Source organism: Rattus norvegicus, chromosome 8, assembly GCF_021556685.1.
Source record: "Rattus norvegicus strain SHRSP/BbbUtx chromosome 8, alternate assembly SHRSP_T2T, whole genome shotgun sequence".
Taxonomy (NCBI): Eukaryota; Metazoa; Chordata; class Mammalia; order Rodentia; family Muridae; genus Rattus; species Rattus norvegicus.
The window spans coordinates 57,480,255-57,498,855 of record NC_141541.1 but is presented as its reverse complement, the minus strand read 5'-3'; the positions used below and the strand labels follow the sequence as shown (position 1 = coordinate 57,498,855).

At 49.3% G+C, this 18,601-nt stretch overlaps 2 protein-coding genes across 3 annotated transcripts in view; one reads left to right on the top strand and one right to left on the bottom strand.

Moving 5' to 3' along the window:
• Positions 1-858: 858 nt before the first annotated feature.
• On the top strand, positions 859-9,038 carry Ankk1 (ankyrin repeat and kinase domain containing 1). The gene is given in 10 exon segments (NM_001108999.2): positions 859-1,098; positions 2,722-3,016; positions 4,052-4,069; positions 4,072-4,202; positions 4,524-4,573; positions 5,043-5,198; positions 5,831-5,947; positions 5,949-5,955; positions 6,482-6,543; positions 7,371-9,038. Coding segments are annotated over 10 exon segments (2,352 nt in total). The 5' UTR covers positions 859-877; the 3' UTR covers positions 8,666-9,038.
• Positions 9,039-16,054: 7,016 nt separating this feature from the next.
• The window catches only part of Drd2 (dopamine receptor D2), a 63,856-nt gene continuing 61,309 nt past the window's right edge, over positions 16,055-18,601 (bottom strand). For both annotated transcript variants that reach the window (NM_012547.3, NM_001409379.1), the window contains one exon: positions 16,055-17,317. In NM_012547.3, coding sequence (NP_036679.1) covers positions 17,124-17,317 — 194 coding nt within the window. In that variant the 3' untranslated portion in view covers positions 16,055-17,123. The remainder of the gene's footprint in view (positions 17,318-18,601) is intronic.

Below are 18,601 nucleotides of genomic sequence, written 5' to 3'. Positions count from 1 at the left end.
TTCTTCCAGATTCCCTCCCCTCCTCTACCCTCTTCTCTTCTCCTCTCCTCCTCTCTTCTCAATATGGAGCATCTGCTCCAGCTTCCTGAATGCACTCATTCCTTTACAGTGACCAGTCATCCCCTCAGCACACAAGCTGATGCTGGAACCTGTTGAAACACGCCCAGCAGGCTCTCTGCAATGTGTTTGCTGTGTGGAGAATGGAGACGGATGGGGGAACTTCCCTGTATGCAAATGACTTGCCCTTCTGGTTTGGAGAAAGTCTCCATTGGCTTTCAGCAAGTGACAAGTATGACAGAACTGCTGGGTCACTGGACTGACTCTAGGGGCTTCATGAGGGCTCAACCTTTGTGACCATATACTCAGGAAGGCTGACTTCTCCTAGAGTTCACCCAAAGACTTTGTCCTGGCCAGACTTAACGAGGAGCACATGCACTATAGTTGCTATAAATGCTGTCATTTGCCCCAGTGCTCAAGTTCTCTGTGGACGGAGTAGCAGGAAGATACAAACCAGCCTGCTCCCACTTAACATTTGGGCTACAATGCCAGGTCAGCCTCTCCTGCTGCGGTCTGACTTCAGCTGCTCGCACAGCTCTGCCCCTCCCTAACTCTGCCAGCTTGAGCGAGCTGGGGCTGAGGAAGGAAACGCTACCTGAGCGGGGCATCCCCTCTTCTGGGACCAGCTCTTTTCCTCCCTTCTGCAGCCTCGGGCTTCCAACTGGCTGGGTTTCCCCACCTTGGCATGTGGAGAAGGAGGGAGGACTGGTTCACCTCATCATTCCCACCCTCTCAGACCTGAAGAGCAGGAAGCAGAGGCTCCCGGAGCCACCCAGGTTGCTGCCAGAGTAAGGTGCATTGCAGAGGCACAGGGGAGTGTATGGTGCCACACAGGGCCAGGAGGCTTCCGGACCCCATGGCAGTCAGGCCCTTGGAGCAGCAGCTGGGCAGCCTCACCGTCTTCACCCGTGATGATTTTGAGGAAGAATGGCACCTAGTAGCCAGCGGTGGCTTCAGCCAGGTGTTCCAGGCAAGGCACAAGCGCTGGAGGACGCAGTATGCCATCAAGTGCTCCCCATGCCTCCAGAAGGAAACCACCAGGTAGCTGATGGCCCACTTTCACAGAGGAAAGACTCAGGTAGAACAAGTTTTTGGTCTAGGGAGCTCAGAGGAAAGGGATAAGCTGAGGTTGGGGTTGACTGTCTGGGTGTTTTTAAATGAGCCCTGAGGTCTAAATTTCCTCAGACTAGGCTCTTTCTCTGAACCTGAGATACGGTAGGCAAACTAGGGATGCCTGCTTGTTGGCATCCCAAGAGGTCAAAGGTGAGTAGAAAAGGCCTGGCAAAAATTCCTTTGTCTGCCCAGCCCCTCACACTTACTTTGCCTCCTTGTCGTTCTATGATGAAGCTTGGACACCCCTCTTCAACCCATCCTTTCAGGGTAGGGATGAACTTTCCAAGGAATGTGACATTTTGCTCAGTGACCTGTAATTTGTCACCTTGTCTCTTTCTATGCCGGCCACTGTAGGCTAAAGGGTCTGGGAGGCTAGACACTGCCCCACTAGGATACCAACAGGTAGCTAATGCCACAGTGCTGGCCTTCCACAGGAGATTGAGTCCAGTACAGTGTTGCCTAAGTCCCAATAGTTTGTCCACCTTGGGGAAGATATTGTTTTCTACACACCCAAGAAAGAGAGGGAGGGCTGTAAAACACCCCCTGAGCTGTCTGGAAAAGCAGAGAAGGGATAGAGGAGACTAACCCTGTAGCAGCCAGCCACTCAGGTGTCTGGAGAGTGTTAGATCATTCCTGGAGGCCAGACCCTCTGACTGGTTCCCAGGGTGACCCTCAGAGCTCATGTCAGGAGTATCCCACTGTAGCACAGCATTAACCCATCTTTGCAGACACTTCGCTTTTATAAAAACACCATTCCTCCTTAAATCCCCATCCCCTCAATCCCAAGACAGTCTCTTGCAATTTGCATATTTACAGTTCTGTGGGCACAGAGGGCCTGCAGTGCTTCTTAAGGGCTTCCCCCTTAAGTCCTGATTTCAGTTCATTCCTACAAAGATGTATTGAGCAATGCATGGCAATGTGTGTGGGTGAGGGGAGGGTCAAAGAGTACTAATTATAATTCATCCAGAACACAGACTACTCTGCATCCATTAAAGACCATGCTTCAGGAGAATAACGACACAGGCAAGGGATAGAATGTAGGAAAGAGGAGACATCTGGAAAACATAAAAGAACACACTAAAATGTTAGCCGAGACCAACTCTGCAGGGTTTTTCTTTTTTTTTACAGCTTCTGCATCTCCTAGGTTTTCTATAAGGTGCACGTAGTATTTTCATAATCAAAACGGTAAAAGAGAAGCATGAAGCATATTACTGATCCTCCAAGGGCTCAAAGGCTGCTAGGGAAGATGAACATGTATGCAAGTGGGCAGGACAAACAGTAGGTTTGTGTTCCAGGCTTTTTGTAGCTGGCTCCACAGAATGGCTAGACTTTCAGGCCTGGAGACCTCTCGCCCTTTCATTGATAGCAGCTTGAGCCCCAGGCCTGGCTGCCTGCTGGTACTCCTACAATCTCTCACTTTTTATCCACTATCTTGGAAGCTCCTGAGGCTTCTCTGGGTCTACTTGGCTTGCAGCATGCTGAGTTAGTGCATTTCGACTTGCCCTGGTAATTCCTATTCTCCTTTTCCATCCCATTCCTGCCTCTCCACAGCTCTGAAGTGAGTTGCCTCTTTGAAGAAGCAGTCAAAATGGAGAAGATTAAGTTTCAATACATTGTGTCCATCTATGGGGTCTGCAAGCAGCCCCTGGGCATCGTGATGGAGTTCATGGCTAACGGTTCCCTGGAGAAGATACTACCTACCCACAGCCTCTGCTGGCAGCTCAAGTTCCGCATCATCCACGAGACAAGCTTGGCCATGAACTTCCTCCACAGCATTAAGCCACCCCTGCTCCACCTGGACCTTAAGCCAGGCAACATCCTGCTGGACAATAACATGCATGTCAAGGTGAGGACCCTGACAGTGTACAGCTAGACCTCTTCCACATAGCAGAGTTGTCTACATGCTAGTAATTGAACCAGTCAAGAGTTTGAGCCATTTTTTTTTTGTTTGAGTAAATAGTAAACACAGGGCTTAAATCTGAAACAGAGATGGATGAGTACATAACTTTGGTACAGAAGATGGGGGCTGTGATGTCCACAATGTTCTCTGGGCCACACTTCTAAAAACGATAGAATAATCTCTACCCCTCATGTTCTTTGTCTGAGGAAGGAAAGTGTATAAAGGTGATTTTTAGTAAGTCGGAATGGCCTTTTGCTTCAGTGCTAAAACCTTCAATAATATTTTTTATGCCTTTGAGATCTTTGCACATTCTCTTTCCTCAACCCTCTCTTCATCTAGCAAAGTCCCAATCATGCCTCAGCTCAGATTAGTCACCACCTCCTTGGGGAGATCTTTCTTTATCTCCCCCATCAGGGTCTCTTATATCCTCTAGTCACACCTTTGGTACTTTATTTTCTGACCTTAGTTGAGACATACAGGCATTTTACAAAACTTTTTTTTAAGCTTAGGCAAAGTTGAAGAGTAACAGCAGGTAAGAGGTCTCATCATAAGTAAAACTTGTTCTTAATGCACATATATGCTATGTGAATACCAAGCCATCATGAGGGTATGGGGTTTGAGAGGCATCTCAATACCCAGTCTCATTGTCCCCTAATGGGTGACAGTCTGACAGGTTAGAAGCAGAGGATAAACAGATGGTGTGTTTCAGGATTCTTGGAGATGCAAAGAACAAAGACCTTGGAGATGTACAGATTCCCAGCCGACAGATGAGAAACTAGGGTTCTATGAAGGTGAATAGTTGGTTCAAGATCATCTAGGTAGCAGGTAGTAGAGCTGGGAACTAGTGAACTTGAAAACCACATGTGCTGCACTAAAACAGGATATACTGACAATGGCAGTGAGTGAGAAGGGGGCCACAGGTGGCTTCTGGAAGGTGTCTCTTGTAGCCCTGTCCTTGGCATCTATCTGACTTTCTCCTAGATTTCAGATTTTGGCCTGTCAAGTGGATGGAGCAATCAACCCAGAAGCAGTACATTGAGAGATCAGCTCTGAGGGGTACACTCAGCTACATACCTCCTGAAATGTTCCTGGAAAATAACAAGGCTCCGGGGCCTGAATATGATGTGTACAGGTGAGTGGGCAGCTGGGCTCTGTGTCAGTAGCCACTCTGGCCAGGTCCTTACTGCTAACAGGCAGGGTAGGACAAGGATTAGGACTGGTTCCTCCATGTGCTGATGGAAAGGAAAAGATGAGGGGGACCTGGGGAGGCTTTCCCTGGGATTGTAGAAACTGTGGGCCCTGGCTAAAAAAATATGCATACTAAACCAAATAGACTATTGGATCCCTCTGACCAACAATCATGGATACTTCACCAAGTAGACTGTGGGATACCCCTGGCTAGGGATCATGGGTACTAGACTAAGTCTCTCTGCTAATATATTCCCCACTGCAGCTTTGGGATTGTCGTCTGGGAGATTCTCACTCAGAAGAAACCTTATGCAGGTAACATGATCGTGGTCTATGCCTGTGGGAGGCTGAGGTTGGAGAACACGGGACAATGTGGGAGCCATAGTGTGATCTCCTTGTGAATCTCTACCTTACTCTGTTCCCTCTGTCCCCAAGCACAGGAACTTCTGAGATAGTGAACAAGTGTTAGCCTTGACCTTTCTTCATGACTTTAGTACTCGAGCCCCTACACTTTACAGTGTGGAAAAGCAAGCCTTTCCCAGGGTCTCTTTGTCTACTCTACTGCCTTTGCACAGAGAAAGGGTGCAGGGATCATGTTGAGTCTTTGCTAGAGCTGGACCAGTGACTAAGCTGCTCAATTGGAGCCTCAGCTAGGTCCCAGATTCAACTGTCTACTCATTGAGCATGCATAGGACACCCACTGCATTCCTAACTGATCAGGATCCTCCCAGCTTTTACCCACTTGCCAGTCATCTAACCATACCTCCTGGCTCTTCTCTTACAGGGCTCAATATGATGACCATTATCATCCAGGTGGCTGCAGGCATGAGGCCCTCCTTGCACGATGTCTCTGCTGAGTGGCCAGAGGAGGCCCATCAGATGGTGGACCTGATGAAGCTCTGCTGGGACCAAGACCCCAAGAAGAGGCCATGCTTCCTAAGTATCTGCCCATTATTCTATACCTAGGAATTAGAGAGGGAGAAACAGAAGACAGCCCTCTCTTGAGACACATGCAGAGACACCCTTGGCATTAGAGCTCAAAATGGTATATAAGGCATCTTCAGGGTGGGCCTGGGAGGCAGGTTCTCTGAGCTACACAGCTGAGGATGGATTTTGTTAGACAGTGCTCTCTGTGTGCCTAAGGGAGGCAGAGTCAGCAAATAGAAACCACAGCATCTGACCTGGTCCTGACACTGAGCTCTGTAGCTATCTCTGGGGACTCTCAATACTGTGGAATCTGAAAGGTCATAGGTTGAATGGAATGAGGCTATCTGATCCTCTAGGGATAACACGCAGAGGGGTGGGCATCTTATGAGTCATCTGATCCTTGCCTTCTCTTCCTGTGAAATAATAAAGACTTACCTTCAGAGGGTCACCGAGTTGTCAAGTGTACCCCAGCCTTATCAAGAGTGGGGCTCAGTTTCCTATGTCATTGTGGGCAGATGGAAACATACATAAACCTAGGAATGTGTTTAAGGGAATGTGGGAAGCATCAGAATAATTTGAGATGTAGTAAGTACCATTGAGCTTACCTGTTCCCTTTTTCCTCTACCCCTACTCTGTATGGAGCAGATGTGATCATTGAGACAGACATGCTACTGTCCCTGTTCCAGACCCCTGTGGCAGATCCTGAGTATGAAGCCCTGACCCGGAAGGTGTCTTACAAGTCATCGCTGAGCCAGCCCCACAAGGTGGATATGACAGGCTAAGCAGGGCAATATAGGAATACTGGAAGCCACTGTGTGACATCCATGGTCTCTGGATAGCTTGAGAGGGAATATGCAAAGGCTGTCATTTGTTACTCAACTGCTGAGGGGGATGTGGGAACTTTAAGCCAAGCTAGCCCATACTTAGCTCCAGGGAGACTAGTTGGAGGCTTCCAGCATCCATAGCAGAGGACACCTTTCTTTATTTACACAACTGTTCTCTAAAGGCCATGGGTGCTGTGGCTCAGAATCCTTGGGAAGAACCTTAGACTAACCTGTCACGCCGTGGATGTCAATTTCATCCTTCAAGTTTCCTGGTCCTATGCCGATGTGACAGGGACTATCAGAGATCTACCCTAAAGTCTCTAAATGAAGGCCGGGCCTCAAAACTCCGCTGCTTGGTGATTTCTTCTATACATGTACTGGTGGGACAATGGTATAGGAAGATCTCCCAGGAAGGGTAGGATGTGAATCTGGAGGGAGGAAAGTCAGGGAGGACCAGAGCTGATCCCTGATGACCCACCCTGCACAATACTTTGCAGGTCAGCAAGGAGGTCAGCCAGGAGATTGCAGACAGTGGTGAGTCTGTTGTGCTGAGATGGGACCAAAGACTCCACACGGAGGAAAGAATGGAACCCATTCTCCTCACTCATCATCCTTGTCCCTCTCTTTCTCAGGCCTATTACACATAAGGGGGGCTCAGAAATACCCAGATTCTTGGAGTTCTGGATCAGTTTCCCCTTCATGGTTGTGCTCTTAAAAGAATAGAGTTCCTGTTTCCGCCCTGAGATATAGAACACTGGCTCTCAATACTGTCTTTGCATTACACTTATTTGAAAAACAATTGAGAAAAGGATGTTCCCAGTGCCTACCCCATACAAATCAGAATTGGCATGGGTTGGGTCTCAGCAGTGGTTACCATTCAGTTCTGAAACACCCGTAGATGGAGCCGGAGGTGGCAAGGACTGACGATGTTATAGCACACAAACCCAAGTTCTAGAGCAGTTCTGATTTCCACAACCTGCCTTTCTCTCAGGTTCTCTGAACATTCTTACCCACCTAACCTGTCTTCCCACTGATAGAATGAGCCAGCATCATTCATTTCCCTTTTAAAGAGCTGCAGGTGGGGGCTCAAAGAGCCAGAGAATTAGCAGAGGCCAAGGGATGTTTATAGATGGAGTACTGATTTTCAACCAGGCCTCCCAGCCTCAGCTTACCTTGCCTCCTCTACAAAAAACACAGATTCAAAACTCTAAAAGAAACAATGCTCCTTGATTCCGTGAAAGCCATTGCCCTCAAGTCTAGGCTGTTTTTGGAAAGTGTCTCCAGGAGGCAGGGGGATACATAAGGTGACCCCTGACCAGGTTAGGATATAATAATTTTTTCAATCTATCCCTTTCTCTTAGCAGACTCAGATGACTCCTTGAAGTGGATTCTACAGCTCTCTGACAGCAAGAGCTTGGTCCCAAGTGATATCTATGAGAACAAGGTGACTCCCCTACACTTTCTAGTGGCCAGGGGCAGCTTGGAACAAGTGAGGCTGCTGCTGTCCCATGAGGTCGATGTAGACTGCCAGACAGCTTCTGGCTATACACCACTCCTTATTGCCACCCAGGACCAGCAGCCTGACCTCTGTGCCCTGCTTCTGGCCCATGGTGCTGATACCAACCTGGCAGATGAAGATGGCTGGGCCCCACTGCATTTCGCAGCCCAGAGTGGGGATGACCACACTGCCCGTCTGCTCCTGGACCATGGCGCCCTGGTGAATGCACGGGAGCATGAGGGTTGGACCCCACTCCACCTGGCTGCACAGAACAACTTTGAGAATATTGCACGGCTTCTGGTCTCCCGTCAGGCTGATCTCAACCCACGTGAGGCAGAGGGCAAGACTCCCCTCCATGTTGCCGCCTACTTTGGCCACATTGGCTTGGTCAAGCTGCTGACAGGACAGGGAGCTGAGCTGGATGCTCAGCAGAGAAACCTGAGGACACCCCTGCACCTGGCAGTGGAGAAGGGAAAAGTGAGAGCCATTCAGCACCTGCTAAAACGTGGGGCACTCCCTGATGTGCTTGACCACAATGGCTACAGTCCTTTGCACATTGCTGCAGCCAAGGGCAAGTACCTTATCTTTAAAATGCTTCTGAGACATGGGGCCAGCCTTGAGCTACGCACACAACAGGGATGGGCACCCCTGCACCTAGCAACTTACAAGGGCCACCTGGAGATTATCCATCTGTTGGCCAAGAGCCATGCAGACCTAGATGCTCTTGGAAGTATGCAATGGACTCCCCTGCACCTGGCTGCCTTCTGTGGGGAGGAGGGAATGATGCTGGCATTGCTGCAGTGTGGGGCCAATCCCAATGCCGCTGAGCAGTCAGGTTGGACTCCTCTCCACCTGGCAGTGCATAAAGGGACCTTCCTGGGTATCGTCCACCTTCTGGAGCATGGTGCTGATGTCCACGCTTGCAACAAAGTGGGCTGGACACCTGCCCACCTGGCTGCTCTCAAGGGCAACACAGAAATCCTCAAAGTTCTAGTCAAAGCTTGTGCGCGACTGGATGCCAAGGATGGAGTTGGCTGTACTCCCTTGCAGCTAGCCCTCCGCAGCCTAAAGCAGAGTGCTGTTGCCCTCTTGCAGGACAAGGAACCTTCACTAGCCATTCTGGGAGATTCTAAACCTGTGCCCCTGATGGATGATTAGGTGTAGCAGTGTTCCTTTGCTTGGAAGGGGAGGGGCTTGTGAAAGTGAAACTTGTCATGTGAGAGACCACTTCCTGCCTGTCCATTTGACCTTGAGAGGAACCAGTGTCCTAGATGACAGAAGGAAGCTGAGGGGTTCCAGTGAACTGAGGAAGCTACTGACTGCCTGAAAAACTGATCTTAGCTCCCCTGCAGTCATCTGTAGACAAACCATGTTCTCCCCTTTCTTTAAATGAGCTCATGTGTCCAAGATAAGCTTTGTTCCCAGCCTCAAGACTCCTTTCCCCATTTGTTGCTTTCCTTTGAATCATGGAGTCTCATGCCCCAAGGAACTCCCAAAATAAAGAAAAAGCCTCAAAATGAGGAGAAAGGGCTACCCCTCTCATCCCCGAATTGTATTCTAGATGTTTTACCTTATGCTGAGGCAGGAGAGTCAGATGCTCACTTTACACAGGGAACATGCTCTTGGAGCTCAGAGGACAGATCTGTTCACTCTTAGTCTCAGCCAGGCTCCTGTCACCATAACAACCATAGCTTCTGCTGGCACTGGTCTCAGCCTCTGGTATCCTATACATTCTCTTGGGAATGTGGGAAGGATGTTCCCAAACCCCAGCTATGTGCTCATCTATGGGATGCCAGTCCCCTGTCTCCAACCCCACACTTCTCTGATATAACCTGAGCAGTTACATGAGGTTCCCAACTCCAGAGTCAAAAAAGCTGATGATCTAATTCTTCCAACTAGATATGGATCAGCTGGGTGCCCATGGGAGCCAGGGGGGTTAGCATGGCATATGGCACATGTGTGTGTGTGTGTGTGTGTGTGTGTGTGTGTGTGTGTGTGTGTGTGTCATGACTGATGCATCATATATGTTTATAGTGTGTCTGGGAGCTTACAGGAACAGAGGCGGGGGGCGGCTGAGGGGAGTTGGGTGACTTGTGTGCATGCATGTGTGATTTGTCTGGTATGGTCCATATGCCTATATAATGCTTGTGTGTTAGTGTATGTGAAAGGAGGTAGAGTAGCTATGAGAAGCTGCAGGTGTGTGCATGGTGCATGCATGCATACAAAGTGCATTTGAAATTCACGCATGGGAATGGGCAGGGTAGCTAATAAGAGATGGAAATATGAACATACAATGCATGTATGTATATATAATATGTGTAAATTTATGTGAGGGAGGAAGCAGGGCAGCTGAGGGGAAGTTGGTAGTAAGTGGGGTTTGCCTGGCCTTAGGGTAGAGCTTCAGCAGAGGAACTTCTTTTCCTCCGTATTAGCTGCTCAGAGATATGCTCTCTAGGAACATATGTGGGCCACCATGGGATTACCCACCAGTTGTGGGCAAGATGGGGAAACCCCAGGGCTTTTCATATCCACCGTGTGTATTGGGGAACCTGGTTCAGTGGTGAGTGAGGCAGTGGCTACTGAGGGGTATGAGAAGAGCAGGTTCTCCCTGCTGCCCCATCTCCCCACCCCATTAGCACCCTAATAAGGTGCTAAAAAGATAGGTGCCTTTTGTGCCACCCTGAGTTGGGCGTGAGTTCACATTGGCAGCCTTATTTCCTCTGTCCTAGGGTCTCTGGACCAGCTCCAGCTGGGCTTCAGGTAGTTTGGGACAGCCAAAGATGAGTCTCAGGTCAGCACTTGGCTGGGTTGGGTCTCCGCTCTCAGACTAGACTACACATTAGAATTTTGTAATGAAGGATTCCTTAAGTATATCCTCAACCCATTAAACCAGAATCTGCAGGGCAGACCCTGATGTCAATGAGCTCCATGACTCAGGCCAGCCAGAACTAAGGACGACCAGTAGGGGTATATCCAAGACTTTCCCTGGGCCCTTTCTCAACAGAACCATTGCTATGGCACAGTGGGGATGTAATCTTTCCCAAGGGAAGCAGTAGAAACTCCTGGGGTCTGGGACCCATTCAGAAGCTCCCTGTTCTATGCCAGCTTGATCCCCCTATTCTGTGCCAGCCTCATCTCCCCACTCTATGCCAGCTACCTGCTGTGATTAAAAAAATACCCCTACTTCTGTCTCCTAGAGCAATGAACAGGAGGAGAGGAGAGCCAGGTTTGTGTCCCCTCTTGAACCCCAGAACACTAATATAGCTCCAAATCTAGGAATCTTGAAGAACCAGAGGAGATGGTACGGACTGCATATTCACACACAAGTAAGCACCAGCAACCAATGGGAATCATGAGGTTGGAGCCACAGCACAAGATGGTGTCTGGCTTATCACATTAGGAGGAGTGTGAGGAAAACCTTGAATAAAAGTGTTGGGGTGAATATGTATTGGCATTTGTTATTCAAGGTACAGGAGGTATGGTCAGGACTGTGCCTATAAATCACTTTGGCTCTGCTGGCCCTGGCCTCTTGTGGAGGTCCTCAGATCCCTGCTTCTTTGAATTGCTTCCTCCAAGAACTAACAGCGGTGATAGCTTGGACTCAGGCTTCAGCAAGAGGACTTAACTCTCTGCTGTATTCTCAAGTGACCCAAGACAGGTTCATATAGTGTTTACCTTAAGCCTTAGTTGGACATACATGCCTTCTCAGTTATATAGGGATATTTTTGGTTCTGTTTAAAAGAGGTCCTTGAAATGGCTTGAAGAAGATCCTTAGTGGTTTCCACTGTGCTTAAAGTGTCTAGGGGCTGGAGTGTTAGAAATTGGAACCCTGATTTCTTTCTGGACATCTGTACTTGGAGGTCCTAGAGAACCCTTAAATTCAAATCATCCCAAAGTGAACATTACCCCCACCACCCCGTCCACAAACCTGTTCCTTACCCTTGTTTCCATCTTAATTGAAGGTTCCCCAAACTCCTAAAATAGGGTGGGTGTTTCCAATAGGACTGCAAAGGGGAGAAGGAATTTTGGGGGTCCACATTGCTTTGTAGGTAAGGTACCTCTAGCAGCTTGTGGGACTGAGTCCTTGAAATGTGGTGAGTGTAGCTGAGGGATCAGGTATTTAATATTGCTAAACTAAGGTAGCCATGTTGGATAGAAACAGCCACTGACCTCTCCTTTCTTACCCCCTTCAAGTCAATTTTCAACCTAAGCACTGGGTTGATCAGAAAAGAGTCTCTCGAATGATCTAAATGTTGGAGACAACATGGATGGAGCTCAGAAGGACCAGAGGCTAGCATAGGAGGTACTCTATTAGCTCCAGAATGTGGGAGGGACAGCTTCTTTCTATGGGCAGACAATGTGATGGATTTCCAATGGGGAAACTCTAAAGTCTATCTTGAATCTGGAGTTTTGCCTCACTGTGAGAGGATGAGAAGAGCCCCTGCCTCTTTCCAGAGGGTGGATAGAGTCTGATTGTCCAATGAATTCCAAAGATCCCAGGGAGCTGTGTGCAACGAGGAAGATGGATGCTGTGATGGGAAATTGGAATTCCAAACTATGATGGAGGATTTAGTGGTAGCCAGACAAACCTGGGCTAGGGTCTTGATTTTATACTTTATTAGCTGTAAGCTCTCTTCCTAGACAGGGAGGCCCCATGGATGCTCCAAACCCTGGGTATAGAAGCCTTTTAGATGTGAGGATGCTATTGAACCATACGCAAACCCAGCATGCACCAGCACTCACCTTCACTTCGTTTTTCTTCTGTCTTCCAGCTCTTGTCCCTTCTCATCAACATTTTCCCACTTACCTGCTTTTTCCTTACCATTTACAGAGGCAAACTCTTTTCCTATTCTAAACCTCTGCTTAGGTGACTTCTTGTGCTTTGAGGAGTCAGTGGGTGGTGGAACCCTCCCAGATATGGAAACAGAAGGAGCAGTGCATTTTAGCAAGCCACAGCCAAGGGAGTTAATCTGCAGATGGGGAGTTCGAATTGTCTTGTGTGACCTCAGAGCTGATGCCAACATGCAGTAAGTAATCTTAAGAAAACTCTAAGTGGTCAGAAACACCTATGGGTGCATCCTTACAGACCTGAGAAGATACGCTGGGGAGTGGGGCACAGAGTGAGGGCAAAAAGTGAAGTCAATCTCCAGGCTTGTGGGAGAGGGGAGAGAAGGCAGCAAGGCAGGGGACACCCCAGGGCTTCTGGACACACAGATGGCTGCTCTAGTCATCTGTTTATGGAGCTCACCAGCCCCAGAATCACACCACAACCCCTTCTTGCTAATGCTGAGTTCCTTCCTCTGTGCCTGATGGAGTCCTACACCCCCAACACGCACTAGATCCAGCCCATCAATTCTACCTATGAAGATTGTCCTGCTTGCCCTGTTGGAAAGGGCCACTCTTCTTGAAGGCGCTGAACTGACAAACCCCCCCACCCCACCCCCCACCCCCGTCAGCCCTGTTGCTCGCTCAGGTGCACATTTGGCCATTTTTATAGCCTCCCTCTCTCCCCTCTTAGTGTGTACTATCCATGGTGCTGAATCCGAATATAGACAGTGGAGGCTGGAGCGCTTTGTGCAGTGCCAGATGAAGGACGAAGGATGCAAGCCAGGCTAGCCTGTGGCCGGGAGGCAAACTGGAGAAGGAAGCTGAGGAAGGTTGGTAGTGTGGGCCCAGGCAGGAGACCAAATGCAAAGCCTGCCTGGATCACAGCCTTCTACGACCTCGGGTTGCTGGATGTTCCTTAGCTCCAGTCAAACCACTTAGCAGCACTTGTGACCTTAGGGTGCTGTCATGCTCGAATCTGATGCCAAGCCTCTGAAATGACCAGGCAGTGAATACACACTCAGCATTTCTGCTTTTTGCCGTTTCTCCCAAACTAGAAGAATTTGTCTCTTGGAGTAGAACACAGATAATCAGGCTTTGGGAGCCTTGTGGGAATGATGCCTTAGGACATGGCTGCCTAGTTTCCTATGCCAGCACATTCTGGAAAGGAATGGAAGATTTGTTCTGGGTCTTGAGGTGGGTTGTGACCTTGGAGTGCAACTTACAGTCATACAAAGCCACTGGTTGTAACCACTGAGACACAGTGGTGAAGATGATGTGCAGACTATAGTATAAGAGGCTCCAGGAGTCTAACAGAGCTTAATGTAGATCAAACCAAAGCCTCATGTCTGCATCCATAAGAACACCGTAGGGTGGAGGACTCTGCATGCACACAGGGGGCTTTGCATGCACATAAGAGGCTCTGCGTGCACATAGGGGGCTTCGTAAAATGAACTCAGGCTCTTTATGGTGCCACCTGGAAATACACAAGCTTTCTAGACAGAGCAGTAGCCATCACCCTCCTCCCTGCTCCCTGCCCTGGGAAGTCACGTGGGCAGAATGAAGATGGCAGTGAAATCTATTTGATCAGGGTCCTCTCTGCTCCACCCATAAAGCTGGGGTGGGCCACTTATACCTTCTCACTTAGAAGATGCTACATTTTCTCTCTACCAGCTTCCTGCTTTGCATGGTGTAGCAGAGCTACAGACATGTGATAATCAGGAAAGGACCCTCAGAAACATGAAACCCTCAGACCCTAGCCCCTTGCCATCACTCGCTTTGTCCCTGCTCATTCTCCACCACCTGCTACTGGGCAAGGGAATTGCTGTTTTCATGGACCCCAGGTATCACCCTAAAGGTCTAGTGTCAAACAGGTTTTCTTTCTCTATCTAAATAAAATAAATGTTTGCCCACACTGGCCAATTCCAACTATACTGCACGGAATCGATGGTGTAAGATTCAGTCAGGTGTCTGAGCCTCTCACCCAGATAAACCACCCTCCTCCAGTGAGGCCAGAGCACAGGAAAAGTACCCTGGGACTAAGAGGAGAGCATCCATGAAAACAAAGCCAAAAGCTGTCCTGTATTGACAGGTTTCAAAATCAGATACAGACTCTGTCCTTGCACCCAGGACGGTGAAGCACTTGGCTCAGGGAAGGCTGGGCAGCAGGCAAAGGAAGCCATGCAGTCTCTGGAGACAGCGATGGTCTATGAATGGACTCCCAGTAGGTGGGGACACTGAAAATGTGAGGAAGGAAGCTGGGAGGGAAAGTTCTGAGGCTTCCTTCCCAAACCCATCAAGAGAAAGGCGGGGCTTTTTTTGGAAAGCCAGGGCCTGGGATTCCCATTTCTGCTGTGTGTTTCTGGGTCCCCTTCTTCCCATCCTTTTGCTCTCAAGAGCTTAAGGGGGAGAGGGTGGGGCCAGCCCTCCCCCTGCCCACTCTAGCTGTCAATCTGCTGTCTGGAAGAAAGACTTGAAGCCTCCTGACAATTGTGGGCAACTCTCTCCTGCCCCGCCTCCCGCCCCTGCCCTGCCCTCTTCCCCTTTTCTCTCTGACAGGGTTCTCTGATTGCTTTGTGTATTGCCTCCCTCCCCAGCCCATTTTCAGGTTCTCTCTCTTTCTCTCTCTCTCTCTCTCTCTCTCTCTCTCTCTCTCTCTCTCTCTCTCTCTCTCTCTTTCTCTCTCTCTCTCACTGTCTCTCTCTCCTCTGTCCTCCTCCTTCTCTTCACCCCCCTCCTTCTCCTCCTCTTCTTCCTCTGGTTTTCACTGCTGGAAAGCTTGAATGCCTTCAAAAAAAACTTCTAATGAAACAAACTTTGAATCCCCCAGCCAGGTCAAGATCATATATCTGTCCTTAGGCTGACAGCATGTCGTGGTGTGTGTGTGTGTGTGTGTGTGTGTGTGTGTGTGTGTGTGTGTGTGTGTAGTGCTGTTTTTGATGATTGATTGTTGGGTGGGTATCAGTAGCTCAGAGTTTCCTAGGATTTCTTGATTAAATGAGGGTCTGATACCTTCCAGGAGATAGTCACCAATTTGATGGTAGCCCCAAACTACCCTAGGGCACATGCTTAGCTTACCTTCTAGCACCAGGGTGCTCCTGGGGACAAGAGCCTTTCCCAAAGCTTAGCACTTGATTCAAGTTCAGGAAGAAGATCAAAGTCCATAATTAAATGTTCAGGGCAAGTTAAGTGCTCCAAACTTTGGTACTAAAAATATTATATTTAGCATGCAAATTATGCCCTGACAGTTCCCCAGAGCCTGAGCCTGTGGGTGCTACTACCCTGTTTGTCATTATTCCTGATCTTAAGGTGCCAAGAACATTCTCCTTTCACTAGGTTGATCTCTATTTCACTTCTAAGGAGTTGGGCTTCTGTGGTTGGGACAGCGCCAGCCTGGGACCCTGAGATCCTGGAGCTGTGAATGAACCTGGGAGTGAGAAGATGGACACCTGCCAAAGCCACTGTCCTCAGGCTTTTCCTGTCTCACACTGCCCATGCCAGGGACCAGACATGGAACAGACAGATATGAGCAAACCCAACACCTCGGGGACCACCTTTATCACAGAGTTCTCTCTGCCCTGGTGGCTAAGATTAGTCTTGAAGAGGCAGCAGGATCCAGGGAGCTGGGGTAGCTGGATTCCCTATTATTGCCCCCTATATGTTATACCTAAATGCTAAGAATAGTGTTGACAGTGTTCCAGGCCACCCAAGTGCCCATGGGAATGACTCTTGTCAAGGTTTTATTAGTTTTGGTGCAGGTATAGTGATGTTACAGAGTTGGATCCCAGAACCCTCCAAACTGCAGCTTCCCCTCCTCATTCAGGGCCAGGCCCAATGGTATCAGCAGTCCCAGCACCCCATCCACAGCCTCTTCTAAGGCAGAGGCACTGGGAAGGAAGAGATATGGAAGAGAGACGATGTTAACAACCCCCCCAGCCCCAAAGAGCCCCAAGTTACCACATCCAGCTTCAACTCCAACACTGGTCCAAGGCCTGACTGGCCAGCATTTGCTGTGAGGAATGGATACATCCAAGGTATATCAAGAAGTGGTGGAGTGGATTGGAGAGTAGAGGGAGATCAGCTATTTTTCTCCTTACAGATTCTCTTGGGGCCCTTGAGGATTAGAGTTGTTTTCCCCCAAATGGTACAGAAACCCCATGGGATACTATAACAAGGTAGGACATAGTAATACCCATGGCTATGAAAAGTAGGGACTCACACTAGAGTTGGAGTGGAAAACAGATTTTTCAGCCTCAGTTTCTCTGGGGTCCATGGAGCTACCTGGTGTTTATGTGTGTCTCCTGACACTGATGTTGCCTGGAGGACTTGGCGTGTTCCCTGCTTTCCTATGTGGTTCCTATAAAGTAAGAACTGTCGCTCCCTCCCACCACCTGATCCGGCACAGGCAAGCAAGGGCCAGGCCAAGCCAGCGATCAGGGTGTGCTCGACCACTGAGCTAGTTTCTGTGCCCAAGAGGAAGGTCAAGGAAGGCCGCTGCATCTTTGGTGCCAAGGAGACAGGGTCTGGATATGAGAGGGGCACTCTGTGAGCTGCCCTGAGCCATGGGTCCAACCCCAGAGCTGGTAAGATACCAGTCTCCCTGGCCCTACCCTGGCAGGATGAGGGTGTGTGGGCAGAGAGGGGCATCGAGCCAAGCTAACACTGCAGGGCCTGCAGGGTCGAGAGAAGGCCAAGTTCATCTGGGCCTTTCTGCCCACAGCTTGCAGGGATGAGGTCTGGCCTGCATAGGCAGGGAGGTGGGAAGCAGCTGCTGTGCAGGCAAGGGGCAGACTCAGCAGTGCAAGATCTTCATGAAGGCCTTGCGGAACTCGATGTTGAAGGTGGTGTAGATGATGGGGTTGACGGCACTGTTGACATAGCCCAGCCATGTGAAGGCGCTGTAGAGGACTGGTGGGATGTTGCAATCACAGTGTATATTCAGGATGTGCGTGATGAAGAAGGGCAGCCAGCAGATGATGAACACACCTGAGAAAAGGGCAGGGTCAGGCTGGCGGCAGGCGAAGGAAAGACTGGACTAGGTGGGTCCCACTCCCCATCCATCTCTCTGTTCTGCCACAGGCTTCTCTGGGGCACTGAGACTGCTGACTGCTGGTGGTAACCCAGTGTTGCAGCAAAGGGAGCCCTGCTCTCAGATTTAAACATGTGCTTTTTTAGCACACATCTTCCCTGCATCTCCCTCAGCCTCATTTTCCTCATTGGCTCAACAGGCATGACATCCACCTGCTAAAGAAGGAAGTGGCTTGAGAAACAAATGGGAAATGCCAGCCATCTGACTCCAGTTGGTCTCTGCAAATAGGCACACCAACTACTTGCCAGTCACCACTGTGGGCAATATTTTCTTCAAACTGATGACATTGGATGGAATTTGCTCTCGGCAGTGTGGGGCATAAAATTTAGGAAAAAACCAAATACCCGTCGTACTTAGTTTTCATGGTGACTCCTAGAATTCATTGGAAAACTATACTTATTGACTCCACAATGTCCCCAAGACACTTTGCTCTTGACTGACACAAATGATAGTTGATTCCCATCTGTCTAGACCCCTGAAGTGTCAAAGCCCTTGTAACTTTTCCTAAGATTGCTCAGTATTGGTAGACGTACCCTCTGTTGGTCCTACCTGGAGTTCACGCCCTCTTGCAAAAGCAGGCTTCAAGACTACTTGCTCCAGTCAGATACTCAGTGTGCAGTTATAGGGGATGTTTAAGGACAGAGCAGTGTCTTGGAGTAACAAGGGTAGAACTGGTAGACTGTCACATGAAGCTTGCTCCAAACCCATCCTGCCACACCTCAGATATGTATTAGAAAATAATCCCTTACCCTTATGGGGCCTATGCTCCTAAACAGGAGGGCATTAGAACCTGCCCACTCATAGCCCAGGATTTCCATCAGATAGGGTCCTAGTGTCATGAGAGTGGAGAATTCACTCCCTGCTCTCCTTTCCCAACTGCCTGAATAAGTGTACTTCCTAGAGTTGGTCCTTCGTCACACAATTTTCTCTAGAAGTTAAAAATATATAATTTTTATATATTTAAAAACTTGTGTGTGTGTGTGTGTGTGTGTGTGTGAGAGAGAGAGAGGGGGGGGGAGGGAGAGGGAGAGGGAGAGGGAGAGGGAGAGGGAGAGGGAGAGGGAGAGGGGGAGGGAGAGGGAGAGGGAGAGGGAGAGGGGGAGGGGGAGGGAGAGGGAGAGGGAGAGGGAGAGGGAGAGGATACATGGAAATCAAAGCACAGCTTGTTGGGGGTGGGACTG